We start from the raw sequence: 19,390 nt of genomic DNA, 5'->3' as shown, positions 1-19,390 counted from the left end.
GATGGCCCTTCAATTCCTGGAGTAGGCTTTCAGGGAAGGGGGGTTAAGGAAGAGGAGGGATTGGAGAAAACTGCATCCCCGCTTCCACCAGTAGGAGCATCCATTTCATGGAGTGCCACTGCACACAACTGAGGAGCCAAGCTATAATCTTCAACTTTACACTGCAATCCAAACCTCCCCAATGCTGGCTAAACTGGCCTCCCACCAGCTGTTACCATTAGAGCAATGCAAGTGCTACTCTATTGGCACTGCACTCACCCTTTGGCCCACCACATGTGCAGATGGGGTGGTGAGTTCTGCTGGCAGGTTCCCTGCTGATGGGAGCCAACACAAAGCCCTGAAACAGGGCAGAGCTGAGCCAGCCTGGAATCCTCTGGAACTCACGTCAGTCTGACTGCCTTTTCATGTCAGCACCAGGCCTGATGCAGGCTGGAACATCCTGCACCCCACCTTCCACCATTTGGGTACAAGGGCTACAGATGCTATGATGTTCTCATTTCTTACTAAGTTTCCACTGGTGGTGGCACTGAGATTAGGACCGCTCCATTAGCTATTGAACACTAGTGAGAAGACTTCAGCTATCATTTTACTGCATTTCCCATAAATATTTTAATGCATTTCTACGTGACTGGAGAGCCTTTCCTTTGCCACTCGTCCAGCAAAGAAGCACAGTCGCTCTTTCAAGCGCGAGTCACCTTCATGGTTTTGTTTTCAGTGCAATGTTTGAAAATCCATTAATATTTCTAAATTTTTGAAAATGGCTTTTAAAGGAAACAGACAGAAACAAGAAGCTAAGAACATGTTAATAAAGGGGGGAAGGGGGGACCCAGTAACAACAGACATTGTACAAGTTGCTAATAATAAATAAATAAATAAATATCAGCTTCTGAAGGGTAATGATATATTAGGCAGAAATTGTTCGCATTTCCCCAAAGCAGCAATGTGTTTGCTTCTGATAAGCTCAGCATTGCCAGTGTAAGTGACTAATCAGTGTTTTGTTACCTTTTTCCTATTCATTTCTTTTTTTGTGGCTTACCAGTGGTTTGAAGTTGAGTAGAGAAATAGCAAGAATAAAGAGGCAGGTATCAATTTACATTTTGACCTCCTGGAGAGTTAAGGCAGGTCTCAGCTGATTTGAGATTTCTTTTATTCCTGTGGACTCTGCCTGAGTACAATGGACAAAACTGTTGTATTATAATAAAAGATGGGTCAGGCTGTGCAGCTGCACAAGAAGCATCTCTTTTAGAAAAAGCACATAGTTCCATAACAGACATAAGTGTGTGAACATTAGCAAATAAAAAATATTGTTATCTGCTCAGGCAATGCCATCGGCTTACCAAATATCAGCTATGCATTCACCTGCACCATCATTCATATAAATATAACCCACCCCCAAAAGATTTTTAAAATGCTTCCTTCTCTTCTCTTCCTACTCACAGCCTTTGTCTATAATTTTTTGAGAATTCCTGGAGAACAGGTTGGAGAAATTATAGACAAAGTCAGTCTGTGAACACTTGGAAAATGATGCTGTGATTCCAAAAACAAGCATGGGTTTTTCCACAAACAAGTCATGCCAGATGAATCTCTTTTCTTATTTTGATAAAGTTGAAAAGTTGGTAGATCAGGGGAATGCCGTGGACATAGTATATCTTTATTTCAGTGAGGTTGCTGACAAAGTTCCTTGTTCAGACCACACCTGGAATACTGTGTCCAGTTCTGGGCACCACAATTTAAGAATATTATTGATAAGTTGGAACATGTGCAGAGGAACATGTCACATGGAGGATGGAACAAGCATGTTTTGTCCTGCGGACTTGAACCAATGGATTCAAGTTACAAGAAAGAAGTTTCTGACTAAACACCAGGAAGAACTTTCTGATGGTAAGAGCTGATTGACAATAGAACAGATTCCCGCAAGAGATGGTAGGCTCTCCTTCCTTGGAGGTTTTTACGCCATTACTTATATTATATCTTTTACCACCGCATATCCAATTCAAAACTATTAACTGGTTATCCTTTATATTCTATTTAGGTTATTCTCATTGTGTACTTTTATGTCAGTCCTGCTAATGATTTAAGGTGTTTACAACAATTATTCATATAATCTAAAAAAATTCCCCATTCTACATTAAAACATGTCTCTTCTTGATCTCTTAATCTTCTCTTAAGTTTCACCTTTTCTGCATACACCATCAGTTTTTGTTGCCAATCTTCCTTGGTTGGAACTGTTTCTTCTTTCCATCTCTGTGAGTGGTCATATTCTTGATAATCTCCCATTGCCTGCTTCTGGGATCATTTTTAAGATATCTGTTGATGCCCTTATGTATTGTTTCATATGGTTGTGGAAAACATTCCACGGACTTCAACATTAGGAAGTTATTTGCTGCTATGATAGTTTTGAGTTCAGCATTGAAAAAGACCTGCATCAGCTTTGGTCAAAGAATGTGTGATTAAAATTCTGAGGGTTGCTGAAATGGAGAGCCACAATTCACAGAAGAATTGGATTAATGCCATCAGGCAACTTTGTTCCAATGGACTCCATTCATTTGTTATTGGCACCCACAAAAGAATTATGTTATAAAAGAATCTATTTTTGTAACTTTGACAGTATTTTTTCCAGAAAATTAAAAGAAGCAAGTAGCTTGTTTATCTATTTTTTGTATGTGTATACAATATAGCAGAAGACCTAATAATCGATATCTCAAAGGCTATGTACAACCCTCTAAAATCTTGATCACCTTATGGTGAAGCTATAAACCCGCAGTGGTGACCATAGAAGCACAACATCTCACTGAGAGTCAAGCAAAGCAACTGGCAAGAAATATTATTTTAAATTAAAATATTCCTTCCACCCTCTAAAAGGTCCTATGAAAAACTTCACAGTTAAATGCAAATCAGATGCTTTTACTCCTAACCAGTTAAGTTAATCTCCATGGCCACTGAGGAATTGAGATTGACTGACTGGCGGTTAAAGGGCAAAAAAGTCATTAGTTGCGGAAAATAATCAAGTATCCTGTTGCCCAACTCAGACCAATATACCAGCTGTGAACATTCCTGGTATGGTCAGTCCTGGCCATGATCTGACATGCATTATTTAAATCTCATAAAATCATAGAATTGTAAAGTTGGGACCCTGAGGGTAGTCCAGCCCCCTGCAATGCAAGAATCTCAGCTAAAGCATCCATGGCAGATGGCCATCCAACCTCTGCTTAAAAACCTCCAAAAAAGGAGAGTCCACAACCTCCCGAGGGAGTCTGTTCCACTCTTGAACAGCTGAACTATTATCTCCACTGGACTATCATCCTATGCTCTATAAGGGGTTGCTCTTGAAAACTTCAATCGGTGCTGATTACTGCTGCTAGACTCTTGATTGGGACCATGTGTTAGGATCATGTGACCCCTTCATTTTATCAGCTGACTGGCTGCTGGTTCATTTCTATGTGCAATTCAAGGTGCTGGCTGTATCCTTTGATGCCCCAAATAGCTTAGGACCAAGCTTCCCAAAGAATGACCTCTTTCCATGTGAATCTGCTGGTCCTTTAAGATCACTTGATGTGGCCCTCTTAAGCATGCTATTGGCTTCTGGTGGCAATTTGTGAGAGGGCTTTCTATGGAGCACCACTCCACATATGGAACTCCCTAAACCAGGAAGTCAGGCCAACCTTCATCTTTATCTGTGTCCTGCTGGCATCTGAAGACTCCCATTACCCCCAGCGAACATGGGCAATGGTAAGGGATTATGAGAGTTGTAGTTCTCCAGCATATGTAGGGCTACAGGTTCCCCACGGCCATTCTGTAAACCCGTGTTTCCGAAATTGGGTCTCCAGCTGCATTGGACTACAGTTCCCATCATCTATGACCACTGGTCCTGCAACTAGGGATGGTGGGAGTTGTAGTCCCAAAATAACTGGCGACCCAAGTTTGGGAAACACTGGGTAGACTAATCTGCTTCCTCTGTGCTTTAATTGAAGACTTATTTTCCCAAATAGGTGTGACTCCAATAAAACCACATTACACACTTAATAAAGGCTTTATTATGAACCTACATGAGTTTCAATCTGCTAACCTCCTTCTCTTAAAAAAAGGGGGGGTTCATTAAATATTATTCTCTCTTTACTGCATTACTCCCTGACATGGATTTTGCTATAATATATTACTGTGCTCTGTTTTATGTAAAACCTAATTAAACATCAAAAATAATAGTGTGCTGCATTAATTACTTTATGATCTCCAGAAACATAATTTATGAAACATTAAAGCAAAATAATTCAGTTACATCCATAAAGTAACTGAATTTACACCCTGAAGGTAAAAAGAGCAGGAAAGGGAAAGGGTGCAGAATCTCCATAGTGACAGCTGGAAAAATGGCATCTGCAAACGACTGGAGCAGACATAATTTCACCTGGGATGATGAAACATTTCAGCTGGTCAACCCCATGTTTTAACAAGGTCCACCCTACTCATAAGGCAAATCTTTTCTTGCCCTCCCTGCCCCTCAGGCGCTGGGCATTTGGAAGGTCCCATGCCACCACTGCCTTGTGCAAATGCTTCTGTTTCTCAGCTAGCTCTCTTGCTACTTCCAGCCAAGAATGAAATTGCTTACAATTACTAGCAATTACAGGGAGCACTCTCAACAGAAGTCGGAGAAGAAGAAAGGGGGTGCGTGAACACAGTCAGGAGGATCTGCTCGAAACGATTGTTTGAGCAGATCAATGGACTAATTTCTTTTATAATAGCTTTTATGCTGTGACCAAGTAGCAAATGTTATTGATTTTGTGGAGTGCCTGTCATTTAGGCAGGCAGAGGATGGGAGCAAAGAGGGATTGTGGATCACAGAGTCCCTTAAAAAGGGCAGAAAGGGATAATGCAATTCTATGTGGGTGGTACACAGAGATGCAAATCCTCCCCTCACCCCACTCCCTGCATCCACACAATAGGATCATTGTCCACAGAGGATGGGCTGCGTCCCAGAAGCATCCCTCTTTCCCCTTTATCTGTGCCAAGGAGAGAATTGGAAAAACAACAAGGATGAAAACTAGTGTTTATATGAATTCCTACATTCTACCAAGCCTTTTTTTTTTTTTTTTTTTTGAGCTGTGAGATTATTTGGATTCAGGGTATTCTCCAGATACCTCTGAATTCCCCGGACACCCCCTTCCCTGACACCAGCTTGTTAGATGGAGCACTGTCACTTCGCTAGTTCATGAAGCTCCATTTCTCTTGATACTTGTTTTCTGGAATGAACAAAGCAGGAGTTCCAAATCCAACAGCTGCAATTCAGGTTCCCTCCCCACAATAATTCTGTTTGTGTTCCGAATGAAGTTGCCTTCCACCTGATCATGTGAAAAATCAATAAATATATCAGTTGAAGGACCGGAACTGCTGGACACATGAGAAGTAACTGGAGATGAATGGATCGCACCCAAGAAGTTGATTAAATGAGTTGTGCAAAATTACAATGAGAAAACAGGAGGGATGTGATGCAGCTGATTTTAAAACCTGATTTAAATCTAATTATTATTTTCTTATTAAGTTTTATTTCTTATAATCTCCCCTTTCTCATACAGAGCCCATGGTGGCTTACATCATCTAAAAACACAGGCTTAAACAACATAATTAAAACCACAACCTAAAAAAAAAAAATAGTAATCAAAGGGTAGAACAACCAGTGATACAGTTATAGCAAACAGGTCTCTCTTACTATGTCACAAAGGCCTGCAAAAATAAATAGATCTGGAAGTGATTCCTGAATGAAAATAGCAGGGAGACAACAGGAAGTTCCACAGAGGATGCCACCACTGTAAAGGCCTTGTGTTACATTCACCAGGGGATCCACAACCAGCACCAGCACCTCCACTACAGAACTCAAAACTTGGTTTGGCTGGTACTAGGGCAAGCTTGTTCAGGACTGTACATAGTACTGACAACTTGAAATGATCTAAAAAAATGGTATTATTGTGAAACATATTTTAGTTTCTGCATGTAGCCAGAATCCACATTTGCCAGGGGCGAAGCAACTCACCCCTCAGTCCTCACCTCCCAGGAAATTCGAATAAACCCCAATCTGAGTTTATTGCTAAGATTTTTGTCCAAGTGGTTGTTTTGTGCCCTTTCATCTGCTGCAGGAAGTAAGATTCCTTGGATGTGAATTTTGTATTTTGTCTAAAGGTTCCCTTGGCAACTCTTGCAACAATTTATTTTATCTTATTTCAACATTCATAGACCGCTGATTATCCACTTTTTTCTGGGCATTTATCAAGCAATAGGGTTATCACTTGGTAAGATTATTTCTCATGTATATGTGTAGTAATTGCATTGTAAGAAACATCTGTTGGTATTAGCTAATCTTTGATAGCCATTTCCCACTCAAACAATGTAGTTTGATAACTGAAATTCCCATACCATATTGTAAGTATGGTTGCATGATTGGTGCAGATTCTCTTACATCTGAGTATATTGGGAATATATTTCATAGTGTCTTGTTTCATAATGGTAGCTGAATGAATCTTGTTTCAATATGTGTTTATTTTGTTGATGGTGTTTGTTTAATATTAAAGGCTGCTGATCGAGAAAGCAGGGGGAGGCAGACAGACAACAGACAGATCCTAAGTTATGCTTAGGGATGGGAAAATATGCTTATGGGATGGGAAAATATGCTTATGGGATGGGAAAATACCAGGAAATACAAAGTATAATGTTATTGAAGCACACATTCCAAATACCTCTGTAGTAGTTGTAAAATTATGTCCCATAGCACCTATATATTGAAATGGTTTATGAAAACTTTGATTCCAGAAATGTACTACTGCAGCAAGGAGATTTCATGTCCTTCAATATGTGTGGATAGCATAAACTCCATGCTAATAACCTCCATCTCTGTAAGCTGGAAAAACAGGTATATATACATTGTCCTTAACAACCCCTTATAAAACCTGCTTGGCCTCATGGTCAAATGTGGCACTTCTCACAAATACTGCAACAAGCAATAAACAGAAGAGACAGGAGCAGAACCAAGCATTGTGCAGAGGCAAGTAATTGCTATTGCAGTTGAGAGTCACCTAAATTTCTTGGAAATGGTTTGCCTAGAGAATGCAAGTTACCTCCAGGTTGATGGTTTTTATGGAGTGTGAAGAAGATGCCTCACATCTCTGCTTCCTGTAGCTAACAATGCAGCACTTACGTTTCTCTGGTGTCACTGTTGGCAGTGGTTCAGGGTGCCTCTTTAGCTCTGGAGGGATGAGGTGGTCTTCTCCTTCGCAGCAGGAAAGCATTACATGGCTGCAAGGGTAGCCAAGATTGGGGTTGGACTCGCAGCTTTGACCTTCACTTTTCACTCGTAGGCCCAACGCACAGCAATCGCAGCATTGCTGCAAGAGAAAGGGACCATTAGCATGGCAACTTTGGCGGTGTCACCAAATAACCACTATATATTATTCTTATTTACTAATTTATATATCACTTGTATGCCAAAATGGCTCCTATCATGATGATCGTCACTGGTGGGCAGGAACGTGAGAGGAATTCAGTTCAATTCATATTGAAAGTGAACCTACTAACTTCCCCCAATAATACATGAACTGAAGCATGGCCATCCTAAGAAATGCACACTTCCTAGTGCTTTTATTTCCAGTCGGAGTGTGCCAGAGTGCAGTCCCGGCACCTCTCAGGTGGGCACCATTGCTGGCTGGCACTCTCCCCACACCTCACTTCTTGCTTTTCTGAGAAGTCCAAAACAAACAATGCATGTCAAAATGGAAGCTGGCCAGCGTGCGCAAGTCTACACTTTTTTAAGATCTATGACTCCATCCGCCTTCTAGCTGCAGTTGGTCTAGCTAAGGGGTGGGGCCAGTTCACATTTTCTTCCATCTGTCTCCCTTGTAGTGGCAGCAGGCTTTAAGCTTTCCAGCTAGGCCTCTACCATTGCACACACACGCTTGCATGAGGGCCCTTATGAGCATAGCTGTCAACTTTCAGATTAGAAAATAAGGGATCAGCAGCCTCGAAAATAAGGGATCAGCAGCCTCATCTGTCCCATGGACAGTCTACAGGATATCTAACAATCCGGGATAGCAGCAGAAAGCAGCAGAAATGGCACTGGAATAAGGGAATTTCCCACAAAAAAAGGGAAGGTTGACAGCTATGCTTCTGAGCTGCCCTAGCCATCAGCCCGAATATAAGAGAATTAGGGAGGCAGGGGTGCATTTGTTTCACCTGCACCAGAATCAGGGGCACTGGAATCTGTGCAGGACTGCCCTGAGTCACCCAGTGACTAACTGTAACAAATTCATGTGATATGTAATATATCAGGTGCACGTGTGAACCAGCTTTTCAATATAACTGCACAAGACCTATTGTGCTTGGGCTTCAGCAGCTAGAATGGCATCTTTATGGTGGACTTCATCATTCTGCAAATCCCTGTTTTCAACACAAAGGTTTCAGGATCATATATCAGATCTCCCCCCCAATATGTTTCTTTATGATTTGTGACAAAATTCACATTAACGAACACAACAGTCGATCCGTACCAACTAGTAAATGTTGCAATCACCCACAACAAGAAGTTTCAAAGCTGAAAATTCAAGTATAATAGACCTGTTCTTTCTTACTGAGAAACTTAATTTATCGCAGCAGGTAATTATAATTACCCCTACGGCATCCAATTTATGATTCCATTTTCAAACTGTTAAATCAAGCCACAACAAACAATAAAACTGCACATAATTTTCCAACAAACAAAAACAACTAAAAAGAGCTGGGTTTTCCACCCCACAGCTCTTTCTTTCCTAGGTGCAATACAGAGAAGACAACTGAAAGAGACATTTTAATGTGTTTTTATGTTAATTTAATGCTGCAACAAAGTGCTCATGTGTATTTTGAGCTGATGCCAAAATACCTCCCCCTATTCCTTTATTGGCAGGCTGGCTGATTGACAGTATAAGCAGCCAGTCACAAGAAATGTATTATTTTAATCTCAGGCCCATTTCTCTCTGGGCCTCATAATGTCTGCAGCAAAATTGCCCCCATTGCATATGAGGGAAGTGGTGAAGGGGACAGTGCTCCTGAGTTCAAAGAGGAAATAGCACCAAAGGCTAGGAATCTTCACAACTGCCCTGCAGAGTTCATACCCATTTTCTGAAAATTTCACTGGTTGCTGTTTTGATTACAGGCTGCTTTCAAGGTATTGATTTTTAACTTTAAAGCTGCAACCCTATAAGAATTTGCCTGGGAATAAATAAATCAGGTGCAAACTAAAAATAATTCATTTTCCAGGTAAAGTAACCCCCTCTGATTACAAGCCTGACTTGTCAAGCACAATGGAGCTTTTGCATTGCTTTCTCCCCACTGTGGTGTTTAGAAACAGTATTTTTGCTTTTAATAGATGCCTGTCTGAAGCATTTTTTAAAAATCTGGATTGCCTTGGAGCCATGAAGCACTTCAGAGGTGCTTCAACACATACTGCCTTGAAGATCTCTCAGTTCACCTTTGGCAAGCTCTAAACCTTTCAAAAGCAGTCTTCTTCAGCTTGGGATTTAGAATTTATCTGAATCCGATGCACACCTCTAATATATATGTCTCCGTGGAGCAAAGGTGATGTTTTATCAAACTTCTGAGATAAAATTAGCCTCTACCTGAAACACAGCAGGACCTGCACTGTGAGTTTGCTCCCTAGAGATACTGACCAGACCCTTCCCACTGTGGTTTTTGTGAGAGCTGTCAGGATGGCTTTATTCCACTGGGGTGTCTAAGAAGTAGGGCTACTTACTATGACTTCTTAAGAAGACAGGATTGGTTCATTTGTGCTTAAGAAGATGGAATATTGTTAACATCTTGCATCTGTGTTGTTCTTATGAACTGATTTTATAATGTTTTGCATTGCTGATGTTTTATTTTTCTTATAAGCTGCTACTTTGAGGACCCTAGTAGTCAAAATGTAGTAAACAAATTCAAATGTACATAAATACATTTTATATTCTTCCTAGAGTCTTCCGTAGACTAGAGAGTCAACTTGGAATCTTTAATGAGCAGAGTGTCCTGCAGCATTTTTATGTTTTCCACGCCTGCTTTTATTCTTTTCTTCTAACTTCCTTCTTCTCTTACAGATGTCATCTTTATTGTACTTCCCTCCATCTGGGCTTGAGGTTTTATCTTGTCAGTGTGTTGGATGCTTTCATATTCATATCTCTGTAGCCTGCCACAGAATACTAAATGATGTTTAAGAGCATGAATGCTTTTAAACCAACATTAATTGGCTCAATAAAAGGAATCTGTTATTTTATTTCTTTTTTATAGGGACACTACCCTTAATCAAAGGAATGAGAAGCAGAATTACAGCATTGTACGAAGCTTATCAAGCACAATTAATTTCAGCGAACTGTAAGGCTGATTGGGTTGTCCAAGGAAAAAACAGAATGCCCTCAGGACTAAGTGTTACACCAGTCTTAGTGACATTCGCCACAACCCAATCCAGGAATACAGATATGATAATATGCCTCCCTTTCCCATTCATCTTGTTTGCTCATTCTTGCCAATACCTCACAGTGCACATTTGTAGTTGGGAAACCCAATCCCATTTTCTCTATGCCTCAGAAATATTCTTTGAAGTCTTATTATTAAATGTTCTTTTGAAGGCATCTTCCTTGAACCATCAGCCAGTGAAGGCTGGCCCATTAGGGCAAATTAAGCCCTGGACTGCTAACATCAGCCTGCCCCCAGCTGGCCCCCAGGTGCCTGCCTTCTTGGTGACAACCAGCCCCAGTGCTGGCCCTGGCCCTCAACTTCCTCCTTCTCCTTCGTCTTGACAGAGTTGTAGAGTTGGAAGGGACCACAAGGGCCATCAACCTGAAGGAGCGTCTCCACCCCCATCGTTCAGCCCGGATGCTGAGGACCAGCACCGAGGGCCTTCTGGTGGTTCCCTCCATGTGAGAAGTGAGGTTACGGGGAACCAGGCAGAGGACCTTCTCGGTAGTGGCGCCCTCCCTGTGGAACGCCCTCCCATCAGATGTCAAGAAAATTAAAAACTACCTGACTTTTAGAAGACATCTCAAGGCAGCCCTGTTTAGGGAAGTTTTTAATATTTGATGTTTTATCTTGTTTTTAATATTCTGTTGGGAGCCGCCCAGAGTGGCTGAGGAAACCCAGCCAGGTGGGCAGGGTATAAATATTAAATTATTATTATTATTATTATTACTACTACTACTACTACTACTGCAGTACAGGAATCTTTTGCTCAATGTGTAGCTAAAAACCCATAACCCTGAGATTAAGAATCTCATGCTCTACTGACTGAGCTATCATCTCAATGCCACACTTGTTGAACAAAGCAAGCAGAAGGATGGGGACGAGCGATGTCATTGGCTTTACTTGTCATTGGCTCTGGCTCCAGCTCCTCCACCCCCAGTCTCAACGGGCACTAGCCACCACACCCAAAGCAGGAGGCTGAATGCTAGCAAACACAGCATGCATTTCCTATTTCAAACAGCTCACCATTCAACATTATTTAATAGGTGGTCAGGTGTAGTTGCACCAGTAACACCACCCTGACTTACAATGCTGCTTGCAATGCAATTGGGTGCATCTCTTCTCATAAGCAAGTCCCATCAAACCTTTTGATGGGACTTGCTCCCAGGTAAGCATGCATGAAATCACAGCCCCATTCTCTGAAATAATGAACATGGAACAAGACTTCACTGCACAAAGAAGTAATTCCCGAAATTTGGAGGCGTCCTTGACAAGCAGTTCTGCCTGTTCACTCACTAGGAATTGTATGGCAACTGGGCTGTACAGTTTATATCATAGCAACATCCATTGCAGATAACTGATCCATAACACAAATCTCAGCATAGCATTTTTACTCATTTTCAGAAATAATCAAATACTGTAATAATGTCCCGGAAATTAGATTATTCAGTAGGAATAATAAGCCTCACCAACCAATTAACCCCTGTGTTGCACCAAGAATGACCTTACATTTTTCATACTAACAGAAGTTATTCGTAAGACACTTTGATATTACAAGACTTGGCAGGATTAATGCATTTCCTGCTGAGGCAATGGAAAATTACACTCGGGAGTATCAAACAACTTTGTAAATGGTGATCAATGTTTAATGAATTCTGAAACCTTCAGTTTGGCTACAATCTGGAAGAAAGGACACAATAAATAAGGAGTCAGATCCTAAGCAGGCAGAAACTGGCAAGGCTCCATTGTATGGGAATCAATGAGGTGAATGAAGCTGTGCAAATTTTTTTTGCCAGGGCAAATCCCCCTCCCCCCACCTAATTTAGCATCTGCATCTATCTTTATGAGCTAAAGTTTCTGGAGTCAAACATTTCTTCTTCTAAGTCAAGTGTTCTGTTCAACTGCTCAATTCAGCTTCAATCCAGTAAGTGGTTAAGTAAGGCGGGGGAGGGGGCTGATGTAATCTACTTCCCTATCTATAATATGATTTTTTAAAAGCAAGTAACATGCTGTTAAGTATAATACTGGAGATAGACTTCTTAAGCTATGCACTAATGAAATTCTTATCTATTAGATATATGGAAAAGCAAATTAAAATGAAGGCCCTGAAATTCAAGATTGTGCATCTGGCTGAAGCAGAGAAATAAATATGAGCAGTCAAAATGCTTAGCTAAGTGAAATTTTCATTCCTGGTCCATGATGCTTTGCAATTAAGGAGAGAGAGAGAGAGAGAGAGAGAGAGAGAGAGAGAGAGAGAGAGAGAGAGAGAGAGAGAGAGAACAAATGCCAAACCCTTAAAAGTGCCAAAACTTAACCTGATTTGAATTAGTAATGGTGCCACAAAGGTTTCAGCATTGTTCCTTGCCTTATAAAATGATCCTCCGCAGGTCTCACTTTCATCCGGGCCACACAATTCACCTTCTCTGGCAGCAATCATGCCAGCAATGCAGCTGTTTTCCTTTAAATACGAGACACAACACTGCTTCTGAGCAATTCTACAACAAATAAAACACATGTTGCTCTCAAAAGGCAGGTTTCTACTTGCAAATGCCATTATTCAGTAAGAACTGACACCACTGGACACGCCAAAGAGATTGGCAGCACTATTTTGCAACTCAAAATGCTGAATCAAGAGGTCAACAGGGGCAAAGGAGAGAGAGAGAGAGAGTGTGTGTGTCTGTGTGTGTCTGTGTCTGTGGAGGGGCAGTACTGTGTTTGCCGCAACAGGAAGGTTGTGGAATGATGTTAGTGGAGCTCTAGGTTCATGGCATTGTTGTCCTGCAGGGATCAATCCTGCAGGCTTCTTTGCCAGCATGTTTCCCACAGGATTGCACTTCTCCACTCAATCCTGCTGGCTGCAGGGGGCTGCTTTGTGTTGGCAAAGCAGCACCCAGCAGGTTTAAACCATCTGCTTGCCAGCTGGTTCAGTGCTGACGACTTTAGTGGTTTGCTTCACCACACCCAGCAGCACCAAACCCGGAGATTCCCCCCGCCCCTCCAGCACTTTACATTTGGCTTGGGAATGCATTGGCAACTAGCACAACTGATGCAATCTTGGTCTTGCACGATCCAACTGCCTAGAGTTGACCGTGATTTTAGCAACCTTGATTCAGAAGGCTCTAGGGGCCAAGTGGTGGGTCTCAAATTAGTTTCTCCATGTCCTTAAAATGCATCCATAACAACATGACTATTAGCACTGTCCATCTCGGGGGGGGGGGGGTTCTGCAAGATGCCCAGCAATCCACTGGATGCTTACTTGTGAGTAAGTCCCTGTTCTGAAATCCTGGAAAGTTCTGTTCTAGATGGACCAACAAGTCTGATTTAATATAGGGCACTTTCCTATGGTCCCTATGCAGGAACATACATTCCAGGTCTTGATCAACATAGAAATATTATATATTGCAGGGTGCCAACTTGAATAAAATATTGGGGGGCAGGTAAGCCATGCCCCAATGTAATAGATCACATGACACAGTGCGCACACACTATTTGAATGGCAATGCTCATCAACCTTGGGAAGGACCAGCCCCCTCAAATATTTTATTTGGGGAGCCAAAGGGACCTTGGCCCCTAGAGGTTGGCTCCTATGTTATATTATCCTGCCAGAGACAAGCATTACCATTCCATCCATGGCAAACATGGATTCAGTTATTCTCATTCTTTATTTATTGGCTCAGTATACATATATCCAGTCCACACTTTCCATTAGCTCAGGCCATGAGAAGAGGCGGGATTGTGCAGTTGCTATAAAAGCATAAAATGAGGTGGTTTGACACGCTCCTCTTTGTATAAATATATACCAAATATCATGCTTCTATCACCAAGTGCACTTTTTTCTCCTCGCTAAGCTCCTGTACTCCACCAATATCAGATCTGCTTTGGTTATTTGTAAACTTGCTATAGAAAGTTGCAGTGAAATGAGTATAATCTTTTGAGCAGGAGTTCAGTCTGATATTTACATATGGAATGAGAAGAAAGACCCATTAATTAAATTCTAAATCCCTTTGTAAGGAGCTCATTTACTTAAAATTTGATCTTTATTTATTTGGTTTCCATTTGTGCTAGACATTTCCCCCCACAAATGAGAGAGAAACGAGCTCACATTTTCTTAATTGCAGTATTCCTGCTATTTTAGACCAAGAGTCTTGATTCCTTTATGTAACTATAATAGTGCACTTCTTAGCAAATGGGTCATATCCAATTCTGTGAGATTACGCTGGGGAAACAGACTTTGTAAAGGCCGAGATTCAGGTGGCAGTGACAGAAAGTAAGCATCCCATTAACTCAGTTCCATATACACATTCCTTTGCATAGTGCACTTTATGTGTGCCATTTATGAGAAACAGACTTTTGCACTTAGCACAGATTCTCAGCAGGGAGCTTGATTTTTATCAGGCAAAATTAAAGGCCTTATCTTATTCATCTATAGCATTAAAAAAATCATCGTATGATCTGCGATAAGCCAAAATAATTGTTCTCCTGTAATTGGAGGAATGTGCATATAAAAAGGTTCAAGTTCATTAAGGCTCTATATTTTGGGAGAGAAATGTTCCTTATATATACGTCAGGCCGTCTTGCCACACGTCAGTAAGTTTATGCAGCATGTGCGCAGATGGGCTTATCCATATCTTTCTTCTGCACTTCCCAGGCATGTTCCACAATTTAAAGCTCTGTGACTGGGTGCATCCCTCCTCCCACCCTTCCAGAGCTTTCCTGGTGAAAACTAGCTCTTTATAGCTCAATCAGAACAAACGTCAGTCTGCAGAAAACCTGATGTATGATCTGATTTAAGTTTTAAAGAACAGGTTTTTGTGAGAAAAGCTTGGGGCCAAAAAAGAGAGAAAAGGCACGCTTGGACATGGAGTGTTAAACATGGAGCTCTGGGTGGAAAGAGCAGGGCAAATGGTAAGTGTGGATAATCCCTGTATGTGTGTAACATGGATCATATGTCAGATTATAAAATGCAGGCTGTTTGTGATTTTTCAGCTTCTTAACTTTAGTTTACATACCTGCAAATATCGCCATCAGCTCCACTTACAGGGATTTCTGTGCATTCATTGTTGTCAATAGCCCACTGTTGTCCAGCAGCACAGCAAGTTTCAATTAAATCTTTTGTTGAACCTGAAAAATAGCAGATATACAACTATATAACATACGCTTTGGGAAAACAGATTTTTGTATGCTAGGATGAGTTCTGCAACCTGGTCTCCTGATTTTGTACAAAGGGACACACCTGGGTATATCTGTGAAAATTCCATTGTGCAGAAGCTTACAATTACAGCACAGTCATACCTTGGAAGTCGAATGGAATCCGTTCTGGAAGTCTGTCCGATTTCCAAAACATTCAGAAACCAAAGCACAGCCAATCGGAAGCCACAGAAGCCCCGTTGGACATTCAGCTTCCAAAAATAGTTCGCAAACCAGAACAGTTACTTCTGGGTTTGCAGCATTCAGGAGCCAAAATGTTTGAGAACTAAGCTGTTTGAAAACCAAGGTACAACTGTACTGCTTCTTACACTTCTGTCTACTTAGAAGTAAGCCCAACTGAGTCCAATGGGAGTTACTGCCAGGTAAGTGTACATGGGATTGCAGCCTTCAAGCTTCTCTTGGACAGCTGCTTCAGCTGAGGGATACAGATCCTGTCCAAATATTTACTACTAACAACATATAAACCTATGAATAGCTTCACCCACCTTGTCTTCCATCCTATAAAGTGAGCTCATTGTCTTCATAATTGATCCTTATATAGCCAAATGACACCTTCCACAGACAAGGTAGATGTATCAGCAGGCTTAGGGGAATACCAAGGTTTTCAGAAGTACCAAAACATTAAGGGGATTTTAAAAAATATATGCCCCAAATAGCCCTCTGTGGCCACAGAATGCTGGCTGATTATTGGAAGGGAGAGAAATTGAAAGCAAGGAAGGGGTGGGGGTGGAATGGAGTATCCTGTAAAAGGGCATAGATGTCTGCCACACCTTACTGCAACATTTTTTATACAGGGACCACTTGCATTTTCAGTTCTGCAATGCATTTTTCTTCAAGGTGGTTTCACAACACATCCCAGCAAGTGTTAGTTAAGATCAGTTAACCAGATTTTACTTCTCGAAAACGAGCCTGCTTCCCAAGAGCCCCTTCCAGCTTTTGAGGGCACAGGAACCCGTGCAACGCCATTGCTTCGAATACTACTTGGTATAATTGGAGAGCCAAGGTTGTATAGAAGGAGCTTTCTCTGTGGCTCCTACCACACCAGAGCAGGAGAAACACAATCATGAAAATGAACTGTGGTGTGACTTCGACTCTCCAAGATGACAGAATGATGAGGAACAGCTTCCACACCACTAAAACCAATGCCAGGAGGGACCAAAACTCAAATACGCATTGGAAACTTAAATTCCAGAATTTGGTATTTTATCTTTCCTAGCAGCCATATGGATTATTTTCTTTTTGTTGTGTCACTCACAAAATACACGTTTGATTGTAGTGTTTCTACATAAAACTAATTTTGATTAATCTTCTATATTGCTGATGGCAGAAGCAACAATGCAGCATACAAGAGGAATAACTATCTAGCAAGGATTTAACAAATGTTACCAGTTTTGATCAATATTCATGTGAGTAATATTGCATTAAAAGGCCATGTCTTTTATTGAATTATCATTAGTCAAGTATTGACCATATTCAGTGAAGAACAGACTCCTAAGGGCCTTAAGGCCTCCAAGAAAAAGAAGCTGAACTTTGCTTGTTGAGAGACCCTCAGTGCTCAGGTTCAGTACAGAAGGTCAATGGGATGACTCCAAAATGAGTGGTTTGTGGCCAGTAGCTTTAGGCATACTCAATTACCAGCCCAATTTACAAGACAGATGCAGCTGGCAAACCATTTAAGAATCCAGTGCTGTCAGCAAACAAAGCATATGACAGACAGGCTGAACACTATCCGCTTTCACTGGTCATGTAGTTTTAAACTCTCACAGGTAAAAGCTTGTTCCGCAAGCTAAAAGAAAGAAAGAAAACCAGTTTCTTCTGTTGTCCACAGTTCAGCTTTTGGAAACAATTGGATGTTACCTCAGGGTTGGGGGCGGAGGCAGAATGATGTTCATTGCACAGGCAAGCAGAATAAGCATGCTTCCCATAATGTAGGATTTCAGGAATAGGGTTAGTAGATCCAAGGAATGGTGTCTGTCTAAGCATACATACTGGGGTGAGGCCAGGTGTCAGTTCATCATCATCATCATCGTCATCATTTATACCCCACCCCAATCTGGCTGGGTTTCCCCAGCCACTCTGGGCAGCTCCCAACAGAATATTAAAAACATGATAAAACATCAAACATTAAAAACTTCCCTAAACCGGGCTGCCTTCAGATGTCTTCTAAAAGTCAGATAGTTGTTTATTTCCTTGACATCTAGTGAAAGGGTGTTTCACAGGGTGGGCACTGCTACCGTGAAAGCCCTCTGCCTGGTTCCCTGTAACCTCAGTTCTTGAGGTGAGGGAACCACAAGAAGGCCCTCGACGCTGGACCTCAGTGTCCAGGCTGAACGATGGGGGTAGAGACGCTCCTTCAGGTATACTGGGCCAAGGCCGTTTAGGGCTTTCAGGCTCAGCACCAACACTTTAAATTGTGTTCAGAAATGTACTGGGAGCCAACCCTGATGTCTCCCAGGCTGGGGACTGGGAAGGATAAACGCCCAATGCCTGAACCAAGGTCTTCCTACATCTGAATAAAGTTGTGGCCAATTTTAATCCCATAGCACGTTGTCTTGAGTCATTATTCCGCTTGGGGGTCACCTGGGGTTGGGGGGACTCTGCCTGTCCACTATTGCTCTTTGGGGGCAATATGGCATTTTTTCAGCCTCTATCTCAAGTGTAGGTTGCAAGCACAAAGGCAATTATAGAAAATGTTTAGTCCTACATGGCCTTTGAACTTTTTTCTGCAGGAATATCCAAAAGGGACTCACAGATCAGCTATCACAGTGGAAATAATGGAAGAGTAAAAATACTTGCTGATGTTGGAAATATATATATATATATGGATGGTTTTAACAGCTTTGCTTGATTTGGCTGGGCAGTGTTTGCAAATGAAGTGGCCAGATGAATTCTGATTTCACACAAATTACAGATAATTTGTGGTAATATGAACTTTTGCAGAAAGGTTTGAAGTTGAGGAGGAATTTTTTTGTAGGAAACATATAAATCTCAGTGTCAGAAACAGCATCTAAATTACAGGAAATTTCTCATTTGCTAGTACATATTGTGAAAATATAAAACTGCAGCCCTTCTACCACCACAGTGTGTATTTGGTATTGGAATTAGAGAAAGACCTGTGCTATGGAACATGTATTCTACAAGGTATAATCTAGCGGACACCAGATGACTCAGTCAAATTTGGAGGTGGATTACTGGGTCCTTGCCTCAAGAATCCTGCAACTTCAAGCTGGCCTCAGATGCAGTCTAAGGAAGAGCACTACGCAGGAGACCAGAGTTAGAGGATTCATCACTTGGCTGTTCCCCAAACCCAGGAATTCAGACTTCAATCAAAGAATCAAATTCTCCAGTTTCTCATCATCTTCTTGCCCTCCCTCCTTCGTAAGCTCTAACAAGTAGCAGAGAACATGATGATAATGGAAGCTGCCTAGTTACCACGTTAATTGCTCAGTTAAGCTCAGACCCTTACCAAAGCGAATTCCATTGCTTCTGGGAGTTAACACAAAGGGTCAAGTTGCCTCCAAAATTGAGGGGGCCCTGCACACAGCTCACATGTGTGACATCACATTTTCTGAAGGCTGAGCCCTCTAGAGCAGCCAGCCACTGAAACTGTGCTGCACTGAGCTCCACACTTGGCCTCCTCTGCTCCCTCTGCATTGAGGAGGCCCAGCCCACTTCCAACATAAATTAAGGGGGCCGAAGACACCTCCCCACCTTAGAGTTGGCA

The 19,390-nt window shown here is 41.7% G+C and overlaps 1 protein-coding gene across 1 annotated transcript in view; it reads right to left on the bottom strand.

Moving 5' to 3' along the window:
* The window catches only part of FBLN2 (fibulin 2), a 112,302-nt gene that overhangs the window by 35,446 nt on the left and 57,466 nt on the right, over positions 1-19,390 (bottom strand). Inside the window, 3 exon segments of the mRNA XM_081898377.1 lie at positions 7,181-7,367; positions 12,824-12,953; positions 15,468-15,579. Coding sequence (XP_081754503.1) covers positions 7,181-7,367; positions 12,824-12,953; positions 15,468-15,579 — 429 coding nt within the window.

The sequence above is a fragment of the Podarcis melisellensis genome (genome assembly GCF_964234715.1).
Source record: "Podarcis melisellensis genome assembly, chromosome: 2".
Taxonomy (NCBI): Eukaryota; Metazoa; Chordata; class Lepidosauria; order Squamata; family Lacertidae; genus Podarcis; species Podarcis melisellensis.
This window is presented reverse-complemented; position numbering and strand designations above follow the sequence as displayed.